A 16,160-nucleotide genomic window follows, 5' to 3' on the forward strand; every position below is an offset into this window, starting at 1 on the left:
ACACACACACACACACACACACACACACACACACACACACACACACACACACACACACACACACACACACACACACACACACACACACACACACACACACCATCACTGGACTTTTGTAATACCAGGTCAGCATTTTTCTGTTTCATACGAAGGCTGGCAGACCCTCCCTGTAGGGTGGGGTGAGAAAGGTGAATGAGAAATGATATAAAAGGGGGTATGCAAAGAAATCCATCAGTACTGAAGCTCTACCTGTAGACCTCTCTCACCTCCCACCATGGAGTGGAGAACATCTAAATACTGCATACTGCTTTTGGCGCTTATCGGCATTCAGGTGGATTCAAAGAACGGTAAGAGTTCTTGAGGATGGTGTATCATTTTATTTTATTTTTTTATTTTATTTTATTTTAATGGTTATTATTTTTAATAATATAATATTTGTCTAAAACCTTTCCCATTGTATATATTTTACTGCAACAAACATAAATTATTTAATTAATTCAGGTTCATTCAATGAAGGGTAAAAGTTAACTTTTAGTTAAAACCTCCGGTACTTGAAATGGTTCTTGAAGGGGATGTCTCATTTCATTCTATTTTATTTTAAGTTATTTGAAATTGATGTAAAATTGTTTTAATTATTTTGGTCTAAATCCTTTCCGTATGAATATAATTATGTTACTGCAACTAAACAACAATCAGAAATGACTTGATACTTAAATTAAATAATTTTTAGTTATCATTTGGTGTCCTCCTAATTGTCATCTTTATTTATTTATTTATTTTTTTTATTTGACTAAATAATATTGACAGCCAATATACCATTTAGGAGCTTTTATACTCAAGATCCAATATCTGAAATGTGTGTGTGCGTGTGCATTTTTGTGACATATCAGGACACAAATTAATTGTATAATGACATGGGTATGACATAGGTATTTCAAGGAGAGGGTGACTTATGAGGACATTACACCATGTCCCCATTTTTCAAAAGGCCTATAAATCATACAGAATGAGTTTTTTTGAAAAAGTAAAATGTGCATTTTTCTGTGATGGTGTAGGTTTAGGTGTTGGGCTGGTGTAGGGTGATAGAAAATATGGTTTGTGCAGTATAAAATGCCTATGGAATGTCCTCACAATTCACAAAAACAATGTCATAAAATTCTGATGCAAAAATTTGAGAAGCACAATATACGTTGTTTCCTGAGCACTGTGACTTTTACCATGGCATTATTGGTGCTAAATAACTTTATCAAATAATAATAATTAAAGCTGAAATGGTTTTGTCAAATAGCATGATGTTGTAGTTGGAAACAGCATCAGTGTCTGAAAAAAAATAAAATAAAAATAAAACAAAAACAAGAACCAACCACCTTATAACACTTTTGAACATCATAGTTTCATCACATGAACCTGATACTATCAGCTCCATTGATGACTTGCTTTAGAAGTTACTACAGAGTCAGTTATGAAAAATGTTTGCGTAATTTTATGGATTACTCTTTTTTTTTTTTTAAGCATAAATGTAAAAGTTAACAAACCAGGAATGTCATTTAAATTCCTGAATTTTAATTGAGTATGCAAACAGAAAGCATAATTGTAATTCAAATTAGAGTTTAAGGACATTAAAATGGAAATAAAGCCATGTAAGTGCTGTAAGCATAGAAGCATATATACGTTTATACATACTATATAAATGATCAACGTTTGAAATGCCACTTACATAATTTCATAATTATATTTAATAAATTAATTCATTTTATAGGCTGTGGTAGAAAAATTACATTTCCCAAAATGCACTAATTTATCTCAATATTAAAAACTCACATTTCTTTGAATTGCATTTTTTTTTTTTTTTTTTTTTTTTGCAGTCTCTCCAAGTAACCATGTCAACAACATCTGCAGCATGTGGGGAAACTTCCACTTCAAGACATTCGATGGGGACGTTTATCAGTTCCCAGGCATGTGCGAGTATAACCTGGCGTCTGACTGCCAAAGCCTCATTCGTGAGTTCTTGGTTCATGTGAAGAGAACTGAACACACCAATAACCCAAAGATCAGCAGGGTGTCAGTTAGTATCAATGACATTGCCGTTGAGTTTACCGAGAACCAGGTTGTGATCAATGGACAAAAGTAAGATTCTGCAGAACTGAAGTGCTAATTTGCTCCCAAAGAAAAGTTTTGATCGGACAATTTTTCATTTTAATCTTTTCTCTTATTCAGCGTAACACTGCCTGTGCATGTCTCAGGGATCCTTGTGGAAGAAAACACAATTTACACTAAGCTCTATTCCAAAATGGGCATCACTGTCACGTGGAACAAAGAGGACGCAGTTATGGTGAGGCTATGTGGCTCGTTATGATTTCAAAAAAAAATTTAACTATAGATTTTCATGTGGATATCATATCAGTCTGATTTAAGTTTCACAAACCTAACTACACTAATCTTGCTTCAAAAAGTCTATTTTGTATGATTGATGAATAAAAATGGCTCATATAGCCTACATACAATACAAGTAATCAGTTATCGAATCAAACACTGCTGCTGTATATTTTTGATTCACTAAAAAGAACCGACTCACATGAGTCATTTGATAGTGAGTTAGACTACACTGTGCTGTATGTTATTGATTCAGTAAAAAGAACCGACTCATATGAGTCATTTGATAGTGAGTCAGACTGCACTGTTAATGCTGTATGTTTTTGATACACTAAAAAGAACCGGCTCATATGACAGTGAATTCGGACATTGAGTGCATCGCAAGGGCTGCCGCTTGTGCATATAGTTTGTGGTTGCTGTTTAACATTTTAGCAAACTGGTAGCCCCAGTAAGTAGTAAGATGAAAAGATTAATCTTGAACTCTGCATGCATAAACCGTAATTAAACAATTTAATAATTAAAATGGAATTTATACCTGATGAATATCACTCTGTAGCCAGCAGTTTGAAAAATGTATGCTGGCTCCATCTTCAAGACGCCGGAATTCATTCAAGTCACGCGACTCTCACAGTGCATTATGGGTATTCTCTAGCCGTTGGGCGTACATCAATTGTACACTCATTATTGCGGTGCTGTATGGGATTGAAAAACGTCCACAGTGGCTGAATCCCAAATGGCACACTTCTATACACCTTCGGTCTTGTGGACTTACAATGGATGCTGCGTGCGCGTGTCCGCAAAGACTATAGAGCGTGCAACGACGTCACTTTCCCGCCGAAAACGCGCTCCCTCAGCTGGACTGAGTGGCAAAAGAACCTGCTGCATTACTGGATTTAATAGGGGAAACTGCGAAAACGCGAGTAAAACAAACGATTACTAAAGGTTGGGCTCGAAAGTGTTCCTTACAACTTGTCAAATAAACCTAATCCATGGATATTGACATGCAGCCAGGAATCGTGTTTCCTGACATATGTGCCTGATATCGACGGCGGGGGAATACATAAAGCAAATCTGCCTGTGAATATTTAATATAACTACATTATAGGTAGGTTTAAATCTGCGTAATCACTTATATCAATGTTATATCGTAATATTGTCCAGCCTTAAAACATATATAGTTTTATATAGTTTTTGTCAGTGTTGTTTATTTAAAAACACACTATTATGCAGAATATAAGATGGAAAATATTTAATTGATGAGTTGTCAACATAATATATAACAATACAATATACGGTATGATTTTACCTCAAAATCCAACAATTTGAAACAATGATAACTGCAAATCCATGTTTCTCTGCCTGGAGTCGAGTTGTTTCTGTGAATTGCAGTGATCCATTTGCTTCTTTTTTCTGTTGCTTTCTGCAGTTTTTAAATATATACCTCAGAGTTTGTGTCAAAGCTATTTGTAGAGGCGATCACAAAGTTCTTTTTTGGAAGTGTTTTGTGTTTTTTTCCCATCATTCACACTGAAAACCAATGCTGCCGCTCAGTCTTTTGCCACTTAAGCAGAGTTCAGACTGCACGATTTTAGCCCCAATTTTGGCTCGCCGACAGGTTTTGAGAAATCGCCGACAAATGCCTGAAATCACAGGCAAATCAGTGTTCGTTCACGCGAGTGACAATCACGCAGTGTGAATGAGCAAAGACGCGATTTGAGAGAATCGCAGACGAGTCGCTGATGCCCGTGAGATATTTGGCATGCTAAATATCTTGACCTGTCGGCGATTCAAAATCCTGCTGTGTGAAAAGTGTTCTGACTGAAAACTACATTGGCGATGGCCGACAGCCAATGAGAGATCCAGATACAGAGCAGTGGGGAGTTCGGGGAGGAGTTATAGACCACTCTCGTTGCAGAACACACAATCCTTGTTCCTCGCTTCTCCCCAACCATTTCCTCCTCCATATTCTTCTTTTCTTTTTCTTGTTTTTCTTGTTTTCGCAAATCAGCGCACAGGCAAGTCGTATTGCAAGCTTCTTGCGGGCAACCATTTTTAATATTAATCCTAGACTCACGTGAAAACTCCGGTCTTGCACGCGTTGTCTCCTAGTCACATCTCGCGTGTTTGGTTGTGATAGTTTGCGTGCCAGACAGTACTTTGAAAATCGTGCAGTCTGAACTCGGCTTTAGTGGGCGTGACCGCAGTCGTAACGGTCGACGGTGACGTCACGTGTATACCTTCTATAGATATAGAAAGACAATTCACTCCTATTAGTTATGAATGGGAGAAATTGCAACGCGCAATATGGCGGAATACCTCCCACCTTCTAAAAGGGTCAATCGCTGATTGCGTAAATGAAACTGCAGTTAGAAGCCCCGGTTTCCACAGAAACCTGAGATTTGCGATTAGGACTGCACATGCGCATTGCTATTTGAGCATAAGAAACAACATTTATGGGACAGTTCATGTCAGATTTTGTTGCTGATTTGAAATATGTTATTTAATTGTGAGTTTGCCTAGCAGTTTTTGAGATTTAAGGATTCCCCCATTCAAATAGATAGGACTTGGTCTTGGATGCCCGAAATAGTTGCCCGGAGGCATTGCAAATATGATCACAGAGTGAACAGACTTTCCTCGAAAGGGACTTTGGTGTCTGTTAAGTCCACGAGACCGTAGGGTGTCCCGCCATTCATCATTTTAAGTTTCAGGAGGGTGCTCGCTAGTGTCCCCTTTGCAGCAAGCTATGCAGAGGACTTTACACAGCAGTCAAAGCAGCATTACGTCACGAAAGTGAAGACTCAGAGGAAGACCGTGAGGGTTTAGGGTGCCATTTGGGATTCAGCTTATGGTTTCCACTACAAATTGCTGTCCCCTCAAATAGTGCCCTAGTTAAGGGTATAGGGGCAATTTCGGACTACAGCCTGTTTCTTTCCACTAATTTGTGGATCATGGTTTATATCCTCAAACTCACTTCAGATCGGAAACTAGCATTCTAAGCTTGGTAAAAGTATAATTTGTTTCGCTGTAAATTAATCAAACAGCATATGAAGATTCGGTGTACACTGCTGCTTTCTCGGATTGGAAAAAATAACCTAATTCTGACAATGATATGTCAGTCATCATATTGTTCCACCTGAGCGCCATGCTTCTCTGTATGATGATTGGACAAGCACTCAAATAGGTGGGATTTTGTGGAAAATGGCCAATATTTAAAACAGCGACATACATGATTGATAGAACTTTTTATCGAAAAAAAAGATAATTTTTTTTTTGCATTCTGAAATAGACAAAATGTAAATGGAGCGTACGTGTGGTTTGTGAGGCATTACATGTGATGTTTATAATCATGTTTCATGTTTATATTCATGTATTCGTAAAACACTTTTTTGAGTAGTTTGGGGAGAAGAATTTATTACACAACATGACAGTGTTTAACTGAGGTGAAACTAGTTTATGCCACAGGAAACCAGTAGCAGACTTTTCAAGGAAGTAACCAGTAAATGATTTAGCATATTGTGCAAACTGCAACATTTGAAGTGAAACACTATATAAGGCAGTTTTCTGTTACACATTGAAATATCTGCAATTGTATCCTTATGAACATGCAATAGTTATTCAAAACAGTGAATTTCAGTCTGCAGATGATATTCACTGGTGTTTACTGACAAAAAAAGTGTACTGTGAAAATACCAATGGTATATGTATATGGTAATAATTTAGTACCATATTACCTGAGGACATCATTATACCATGTTACTGGTTCCAATGGCTTGCACTGGCCTTTTCCCTCAAGAATACAAGTGATGTCTATTCCATATTCCAGTTTTGTCCTTGCTTTGATCAGTTATCATTAGAACTAACTTAATGTCAATTGGCCAAAAATACAAAGTCAAAATATCTAACCAAGAAGTTTTGTTTGGTTCTGTGTTAGGTGGAACTGGACTCCAAATATTCCAATCGCACTTGTGGACTATGTGGTGATTTTAATGGAGTTCCAGTTTATAGTGAGTTCATTGAATCCGGTAAGTTACTTTTACATACTAATTTCTTACTTTACTGAATTTAGTCATTATTGTCAGTTATGAACAGTAATGATTAATCCTCATGTTTTTGTAATCTGATAAATATCCAAAAGGGTTTAAGAATATCAGAGAAGATCAAGTGTGTCTGTATCTTATTTAATACAGGACGGAAGGTTGGCTATACTGAGTTTGGAAATAAGCACAGAGTTCCCAACCCAACACATGACTGCGAAGATCCTTTTGAAAACATTGATGAGCAAAATGTGGTGGACAAATGTGAAAAATATGTAAGTTACAGAAAAGTTGTTCATTCCAAATGAAACTATTAAACTATTAATCAAAACTATTAATTGTCACAACAGCAACTCAGAATTCCAATATTGTTAATATGGACTTTTTGAGGTTCAAGATGTCCCATGTCCTTTTCACAACAGCAGGCAGATTGTGCAGACCTTTTGGAGGATGAAAAGTGGTCTTCTTGTAACTTGGTTTTGAACACCAAGCCATATATCAAGGCCTGTACAATTGATATCTGTTCACGTGAACCTGAAGACGAAGACACCACCGCACTCTGTGCGACTTTGTCTGAATATTCACGTCAGTGTTCGCATGCTGGAGGAACTCCACCGACCTGGAGAACAGCAAAATTCTGTGGTAAGAAATACCATGATAGTTCTGGTAGAAACTACAGAATTGTTCTACCTTGAGCTTTTTCTTTGCTTTGTATCCTTTAATTGTTTATTGTTTAATTTAATTTAATTTAATTGTCATTTTAAAAATAAAAAGTCACCAGATGCGACACGATGAAAGCAAATCGAACCCATTACAATCAGTGATGCTGTCTACACTGGATGTGACATGAAGCGACATGACAAATTCCAGACATTAACCTGATGCCCCGCTTTATTTCTGACATACTTCAAGTGTACACGCTACTTCTGACATGAAGAACAAATGGACTGCAAAATGGTCGCTTTGACGCATCCTGTGTAGACGGCCTCGAGCTGTTGCAACACAATGCGAGAAATGTCACATCCAGACATGGTGTAAATCTCTGTATGATTTGTATTCCCATGCAGCTGTCACATGCCCCTACAATATGGTACATTCTGAAAGCGGCTCCCCCTGTATGGACACATGCTTACACAGAAACACAAACACACTGTGTGAGGAACACAACATCGATGGCTGCTTTTGCCTACCAGGTCAGTAGTTTATACATAAAATATCAAAAGTTTGGGATTAGAAAGTTTTTACTTTTATTCAACAAGGATGCATTAATACTGAACAAAAGTGACAATAAAGGCATTGTTCTATTTAGAATAAATGCTGTTCTTTTAAACATTCTATTTATATAGAAATATGAAGGCACACAACTGTTTTCAGCATTGATAATTATAAGAAATGTTTCTTGAGCAGAAAGTTAGCACATTAGAATGAATTCTATAGGATCATGTGACACTAAAGACAGGAGTAATTTTTCAATATTGCTTTTTTACTATATTTTTTATTAGTAAGAGTAGTGACTTTCAAAGTGACTTTTCAAAAACATTCAAAAAAATATTTCTGAACCCCAAACTTTTGAATGGTAATGTATTTATTTATTTATTTATTTGCATTTTTCTTAATGAAGAACCACATAAAGTTGATATTAATGCAGTGTCTTTGTTACAGGAACTGTTTTTGATGACATCTCAAACACGGGCTGCATCTCAGCAGAAAAGTGTCAGTGCAAGCATGACCGTGTCTACAACACAGGAGAGGTTCTTCGCAAAGATGAGGAAGAATGGTAATTAAACATAATAGTAAAATGTGTGTAACACTACTGTTTTTTTTTAGCCCAGTGCATTCCGTGACCCTTTATATATCTCAAGCATTTTACTACTCGTATAGAAGAAAATTATTAATTTGCTATTAGTAATAAAAGGGTAGTTCACCTAAAAATGAAAAGCAGGCCTTTCCCATGATTTACCTCGAGCCATCCTAGGTGTATATGATCTTCTTTCAGACAAACACAGTCAGAGATATATTTAAAAATATCCTTATACCTCCAAGGTTTATATTGGTTGTGAATGGCTTCCCAGATTTTCAAGACAAAAAAATTAATCCATATGACTCCAGGGGGTTAATAAAGGCCTTCTGAAGTGAATCAATTTGTTTGTGTAAGACAAATATCCTTATTTAAAACTTTATAAAGTAAAATAACCAGCTTCCGCCGTGACAGCCATACACATTCGATGTACATCTAAAAAGTGTACGTAGTACACGATGCCATGACGTACTCCGCGTTATAGTGTAGGAAGACATAATGTAGTACGGCATGGTGTACCATTTTTGGGTGAATTATCCCTTTAAATGCATATGCCTTACTAAATGCTAAATTATGATGACATTGGATGAATAGGAAAAGTGTATAAAAATATAAAATAAAACAACAAAAGTGTGGTTTACCATGTTGGCATCTGAAGCTTGTTGTTTACTGTCTTTGTTTGTAATTGTATTGTGTAATTCAGTATATGTGAGGAGGGAAAATGGATCTGTGTGAGTATTCCCGGCCCTGGCCTGTGCGCAGTAGAGGAAGGATCTCACTTCACCACCTACGATGGGAAAGAATTCACTTTCCATGGAGACTGCAACTATGAGCTCTCAAAAGTAAGCATGTTTTAGTTACTAATTAGATCTTCTGTAGTTGCTAAGACATATGAGCTTGGATTTGTTTTGCTTGTATCCATTAGGAATATGTGAAATCCTTATAAATGTTAACTTTTGCATTTGTGTTTTTGTAGGACTGTGATGAGTCCAAGTTCATCATATTGGGTCAGATTGTTCCTTGTTTTACTCATGAAACGGACACCTGTTTGAAATCTGTTGTGGTGCTGTTTGACAAGGACAAGAAAAATGTGTGTATAATGCTCTACTTCCTCAACAACGACAACAACACAAAAGACTTGTATATTTGGCTTTTATAGCAAACAGGTCATTTTAGTTGAATACTGAATGGTTAATTTAAACAGAAATGTAGCTTGTGCAAAATAAAACTATGATGGTGTGCTTTCTTCTTCAGCCTCTGATTATTAAAGCTGATGGGACGGTACAACAAAATGCAGAAGTTTCACTTCCTTACATGACAGGTGAGGAAGAAGAAGCTCTTTAGTTTGTTTCTGTGCTTTAAACCTTGTGTGCTAGAGATATATGAAATGTTTTGCAAACTCTTTGACTCTTTTCTCCAGCTGACTTCACAGTGTTCATGCCGTCATCGTTTCACATCATGCTTCAGACCTCCTTTGGGCTGCAGGTGCAGGTACAGCTGGTGCCTCTTATGCAGGTGTACATCACTGTGGACCAAAGCTTCCAGGGCAAGACTTGTGGTGAGACCTCTGTCTTTAAAAGCAAGAAAAAACATCTGAATTAAGAAGTGAATCCATCATGATGGCCAATGATGTGCCATTTGTGTGCTTGTACAGGTCTCTGTGGAAATTTTAATAAAGTGCTGTCTGATGACCTGAAGACTCCTCAGGGAGTGGTGGAGGGTACAGCGGCTTCCTTCGCTAATGCCTGGAAGGCCCTTTCCAACTGTCCCGACCGCACTGAGAGGATGGATGACCCCTGTTCCTACAGCAGTGACGTCGGTGAGAGACTTTTTGCATCCAAAATCAGTATGAAGTCAGATTGGACAGTTTTCAATTTCATGTTTGTAAAGTTTTATACATGTATGGAAGGGTTTGAAGGTGCACAGGAGCACCACTGTTCATTTACTTATTACATATATGCAATTTGTTGTTAAAGGTGCCATAGAATGCTTTTTCACAAGATGTAATATAAGTCTAAGGTGTCCACTGAATGTGTCTGTGAAGTTTCAGCTCAAAATACCCCATAGATTTATTTTTATTAATTTTGTAACTGCCTATTTTGGGGCATCATTAAATATGCGCCGATTCAGGCTGCTTCCCATTTAAATGCTCACATAGCTAATATAACCCTTAAAATGGATCTTTACAAAATGTTCGTCATGCATGCTGCATGCATGCATCAGATCATGTAAGTATAGTATTTATTTGGATGTTTACATTTGATTCTGAATGAGTTTGATAGTGCTTTGTGGCTAAAGCTAACATTATACACTGTTGGAGAGATTTATAAAGAATGAAGTTGTGTTTATGAATTATACAGACTGCAAGTGTTTAAAAATTAAAATAGCGACGGCTCTTGTCTCCATGAATATAGTAATAAATGATGGTAACTTTAACCACATTTAACAGTACATTAGCAACATGCTAACGAAACATTTAGAAAGACAATTTACAAATATCACTTAAAATATCATGATATCATGGATCATGTCAGTTATTATCGCTCCATCTGCCATTTTTCGATATTGTCCTTGCTTGCTTACCTAGTCTGATGATTCAGCTGTGCACAGATCCAGACGTTATTACTGGCTGCCCTTGTCTAATGCCTTGAACATGAGCTGGCATATGCAAATATTGGGGGCGTACATATTAATGATCCCGACTGTTACGTAACAGTCGGTGTTATGTTGAGATTCGCCTGTTCTTCGGAGGTCTTTTAAACAAATGAGATTTACATAAGAAGGAGGAAACAATGATGTTTGAGACTCACTGTATGTCATTTCCATATACTGAACTCTTGTTATTCAACTATGCCAAGGTAAATTCAATTTCCAATTCTATAGCACCTTTAAGTAAGAGTTTTGTATAAAATACCATATTTTATGATGCCTTTAGAGCACTTTGCCGAGCACTGGTGTTCCAGGATGAAGGACAAGGAGAGCCTCTTTGCTAAATGTCACAGCACTGTCAATCCAGACAGCTACTACAAAGTAAGATCTGAAACAGGAAACCTTGAGAACTGTAACATTTTCCATGTTTTAATGAATGTTACCCAACATCCCACAATAAGCAGTGACACAACAAGTTTATGTGCTTTCAGAGATGCAAATACTCCAGCTGTACCTGTGAGAAGAGCGAGGACTGTCTGTGTACAGTGTTCTCCTCATACACCCGGGCCTGTGCGGCTAAAGGAATATTCCTCCAAGGCTGGCGAGAAATTGTGTGTGGTAAGAAGGATGAAAGCTGTTAATTTGGCAGACAGATGGATGGGCAAGGAGTTTTCAAACCAGGTTGTCACAAGGGGGGTTTGTGGAAAACTGCAGTATAAAAAATGTCAAAAGTGTATTTAAAAAGTAAAACAATTTTATATTGCTGTCATTCTGCTTTTTAAAGAAAGTGTGATTATTGTGATTTATTTAAGGCCAATTCACATTGAGATGCACCGACCCTGCTAGAAATTTTACATTCCCAGAGCATTCTCAGAACCTCCCCACTGGTGTTAAGGACGTTGTCTAGTAACGTTCCCAGTTGGGGGACGTTATTTGGTGGACCTTCACAGAACATTCAAGACGTTCTCTGAACGTTTAGGGAACCATACTTTATTTGGAAATGTTCTCAGAACCTCCCTGCTGCCCTTGTCAAAAAATTGACTAACAGAAGTAGCTGTTCAAACAAAAACTAATTTTTCTTAAATGTCTAACAAAAAAGCTCTTTTTAGGTAATTCCTGGATTAATATTATGAAACCTTTTCTTTAAAATGCAAATCTCTTGCAGTAAATCATTAGCTGACAACAGCACATGCATGAGCTATGAGCTAATCTAACTGCTGTATCACTGCATCAGCAACTACACAGTTACTGTCTTTAAATAAAGTAACATGCAGCAGAACATCAGTGTTTCTGGATCATCACTGACTGAAGCACTGGCACTACTCTCAAGCACAATGGTGACCTCACAAAACGCAGATAACAGAAACAACATTAAACACTAACAGATCTCTCTAGATCTCAGCATCTTCACTGATCACAAACCACTCTGACTTTGTTTCTTTCATACAAATCTTCTTAATGAGGTGTTGATGTTTTATGAAAATGTATAAATGTCACTGTTACGGAGGTAAGCACTTCCTTTAGTTGGACTCCTTACCCTTGATGTTTAAACTTTATTTTTTCTCCAATTGTTGTAACTGTAATTGTTTCTAAAGCATTTGTTACAAACAAAAAAAAAAATCTGATCAAATGGGTTTGGTTGCTCATTGTTGATGAACATCATACAGTGATCTTATTCACTGATCTCTGAATATTGTATTTTCTTTAATGTTGCAGTCCTATGATAATGCATGAAACCCTGTCCTGCATTGACATTTTTAATTTATTGTCATTGTGCAGAAATTATTCAGACAGCATTGTGTAGATTCACACAGACATCAAGATTCTGCATATGATCCTCAACAATGGTGACAAAATTTTCAGATAAACAGATTAACTCTGAGCATCACAAAACACTACTACTAAAGTCACAAAAAAGATTTTTGTTTATTGTCACCATTATTGAGGATCATACACTGATTCATGATGTCTGTGTGAGTCTTTTATACACTGATCAAAACTCTGTATAATGAACTTTAAAAAAAAAAAACCCTAACCATTAATTAATGCAAAACTAGCATATAATACACCAAACAACCCAAATCATCTGATCAGAAATTCTCTTGCATTTCTTTACTATAACAAACATGTCTTGAAAACACAGTTAAAATAGCCAAAAAAAATCTAATATTAATAATGGCAAGAATCAAGAGCCCATCTAAAGCAAATGCTCACCTCCATAACGGTGATTTCAAACTTTATTATTTTCTATAAAACACACACATAGAAGGCGATGTTCTTGTGACCTTGTGCAACTTTGCCTAAAAGTGAGCATTTGGGACATAAATCATCCTCTTTTGGTAATGAAAGTGCTGCAGTTTAGGGTTCCTTATATGATTTTAAGGGGACATTCCAATTTGGTAAATTTTATGGTCACATAAGAACGTGACAATGAGGATATTTGGGACATTAACTGTTTGTCATTTGGGACATTAACTGTAACGTTCCTTATATGGGTTTAGGGGGACGTTCTATTTTGGTTATTTTATGGTTGTGCAAGAACGTTACAAAGAGGACATTTGGGAAGTTAACAGAACGTCCTATACTAATAGTCCCTAAACATTCCTAGAACGTCCTGAATGTTCCCTGAAGGTCCACCAAATAACGTTCCCCAAACCTTAAAAGAACTCCACATCGCGACAGTTTCTGAACGTTCTTGGAACATTACTAGACAATGTTAGTTGATGGACCTTCAGGGAACATTTAGGATGTTCTGGGAATGTTTAGGGGACTATTACTATAGGACGTTCTGTTAACTTCCCAAATGTCCTCTTTGTAATGTTCTTGCATGACCATAAAATAACCAAAATAGAACATCCCCCTACACTCATATTGGGAACGTTATTAAATGACCAATAGAGGACCGTGTGGGAATGTTCTGTTAATGTCCCAAATGTCCTCTTTTTAATGTTCTTTTTTGACCATAAAATAACCAAAATGGAACGCCCCCCTAAAGTCATATAAGGAAACTTGAACTGCAGCACTTTCATTACCAAAAGAGGACGTTTTAGGAACGTCCCGAATGTTCTGTAAAGGTTCGGAATTTTCGTCACCTTTTTGAGAACTTTAGGGAATGTTGTGCAAGGTTCTGAGAATGTTGCCTTCTACATGGAGACAGATGGTAACAGACACTTTCGTTGAGTTTTGTCAGATGTGTTCGCATTGGTCGGCTCTTGTTTTCACCGATTGAATTATGTTGAAAGCCATTTGTTAGATCGTTGAACGTCTCTCATATGGTGATTGACACCATTCAGCTTCTGTCAGTGCAGTGTTAATAACTGCCCTTTAGTTGACAACACTAATTACTAATTTTTCACACTACAAAATGTTTTACCAATTAAGAAGTACAGCACTTTTAGGCCTGGTTTCACAGACAGGGCTTAGCCTAAGACAGGATTAGGCCTTAGTTCAATTAGGATATTGAAGTAGCTTTTATAAACGTACAATAGAAAAAAACATTACTGATGTGTATCTTGAGACAAAAAATGGCACTGACGTATTTTAAGATCTGTCAGTACAAGTTACTTTCAGTTAAAATAGCTCAAACATGCATTTTAGTCTTGGACTAGCTTAAGCCTTGTCTGTGAAACTGGGGGATAAAGTTTCATCCCTCTTCCTAATGTGGGCATAAGTATTGGGACAGTTTAACTCAAAGCAAATGTAAATATGTAAAAGTTAATATTTAAATGTAGATCCCTTAAAAGCAATTACAGGAGCGAGTCTGTGACCCATAGACATCACTGGACTCTTGGTTTCACACTTTGAAATGCTATTCCAGGCCTTTAATATAGCCATTTTCCGTTTCTGCCTTTAGTCTCCTCTTCAGCTAGTGAAATGCATGTTAAATGGGATTTAAATCTGGAAACTGACTTGGCCAATCTAAAACCCAAAATTTTCTTTACCATGATAATCTTGATTAAGTTGGCAGTACTAGTGTTTTGGGTCATTGTCCTGTTGCCATATGAAGCACTTTACAATGAGTCTTGTGGCATTTTCTTAAACACTGTTAGGCAAGATTCTTTTGTACACTTCTGAATTCATTCTTATGCTGTCATCATTGAATAAGTCATCAATAAAGATGAGTGAACCTGTTCCAGAGGTAGACATGCATGCCCATGACATGATACTACCTCCACCATGCTTTCCAGATGAGGTTGTATGCCTTGGATCATTTGCAGTTTCTTTTTTCTCCACACTTTTTACTTTCCCACTTTGATAAAGGTTAATATTTGTCTCATCTGTCCATAAAACTATGTTCTAAAACTCTACTGGCTCATCTCTGTGTGTTTTTGCAAATTCTACTTGGCTTTCCTATTTTTGGTACTGGTCAGATATTTGATCTTGCTGTGTATCCTCTGTAATTCTGTTAGTGACGTCTCCTGAGAACAGCACTTTCTGGAGGTTGCTGGTGATTTTACTGACAGTTATTTTAGAGTTTTTTCATAGCCCTTGTCATTTGTCTATCAACTGCTGTCAATTTTCTCAGCTGACCTGGTCATTGTAAGTTGCTGAATCTTGTCAGTTGTATCTATCTTTTTCAGGACATTCCAAGTCAGTCTCCAGATTTAAATCCTATTGAATAAGCATTTCACCAGATGAAGATAAGACTAAAGGCAGAAACTCCCTAAAACAAGCAACCTTTGAAAATGGCTGCATTAAAGGCCTGGAAAAGCATGAAAGCATGAAGTGTGAAACCAAGAGTCTGGTGATGTCTATGGGTCAAAGATTCACTTCTGTGATTGCTTGCAAGGGATTTACAAGGGCATTCTATATATATATATAGTATTTAGAAAGGGCATCCTTCACAAGTGGGATTATCACATTTGGATGTCCTTGGCATCAAAAAGTTTGAAAACCCCTTATTTAGGCTAGAAGATTAGAAGAATGCTTGCCATTTTTCTCCATGCCCTTTTACAACACATTCTTTTCAAACTTATCCCTACAGAGAAGTATACAGAGAACTGCCCGGCCTCGCAGAACTACTCCTATCAGCTGCAGAGCTGCCAGCGTACCTGTCTTTCTCTCGCCTCTGAGCGCCAAAGCTGCAGCGTTGACTTTGTGCCCGTTGATGGATGCGCATGTCCAGAAGGACACTACCATGATGAGAATGAACTATGTGTACCTATGGAAAAATGCCCATGTTACCACAACGGAGTGAAAATCCATCCCGGCAAGTCTGTCACCATTAGGGATGAACACTGGTAAGCGGATGGTCATTTATTTACATTAGTGCATTAGTTATGCAAACTATGAATTTATTAGACAAT

The 16,160-nt window shown here is 37.1% G+C and overlaps 1 protein-coding gene across 1 annotated transcript in view; it reads left to right on the forward strand.

Moving 5' to 3' along the window:
• Window positions 1–251: 251 nt before the first annotated feature.
• The window catches only part of LOC137015601 (mucin-5AC-like), a 69,159-nt gene continuing 53,250 nt past the window's right edge, over window positions 252–16,160 (forward strand). The window contains exons 1-16 of the mRNA XM_067380648.1: window positions 252–347; window positions 1,866–2,127; window positions 2,218–2,332; window positions 6,305–6,395; window positions 6,561–6,682; window positions 6,830–7,049; window positions 7,475–7,600; window positions 8,070–8,184; window positions 8,909–9,047; window positions 9,182–9,295; window positions 9,460–9,526; window positions 9,626–9,763; window positions 9,860–10,024; window positions 11,141–11,235; window positions 11,346–11,472; window positions 15,839–16,094. Coding sequence (XP_067236749.1) covers window positions 275–347; window positions 1,866–2,127; window positions 2,218–2,332; window positions 6,305–6,395; window positions 6,561–6,682; window positions 6,830–7,049; window positions 7,475–7,600; window positions 8,070–8,184; window positions 8,909–9,047; window positions 9,182–9,295; window positions 9,460–9,526; window positions 9,626–9,763; window positions 9,860–10,024; window positions 11,141–11,235; window positions 11,346–11,472; window positions 15,839–16,094 — 2,225 coding nt within the window. The 5' untranslated portion in view covers window positions 252–274. The remainder of the gene's footprint in view (window positions 348–1,865; window positions 2,128–2,217; window positions 2,333–6,304; window positions 6,396–6,560; window positions 6,683–6,829; window positions 7,050–7,474; window positions 7,601–8,069; window positions 8,185–8,908; window positions 9,048–9,181; window positions 9,296–9,459; window positions 9,527–9,625; window positions 9,764–9,859; window positions 10,025–11,140; window positions 11,236–11,345; window positions 11,473–15,838; window positions 16,095–16,160) is intronic.

Source organism: Chanodichthys erythropterus, chromosome 24 (assembly GCF_024489055.1).
Source record: "Chanodichthys erythropterus isolate Z2021 chromosome 24, ASM2448905v1, whole genome shotgun sequence".
Lineage (NCBI taxonomy): Eukaryota > Metazoa > Chordata > Actinopteri > Cypriniformes > Xenocyprididae > Chanodichthys > Chanodichthys erythropterus.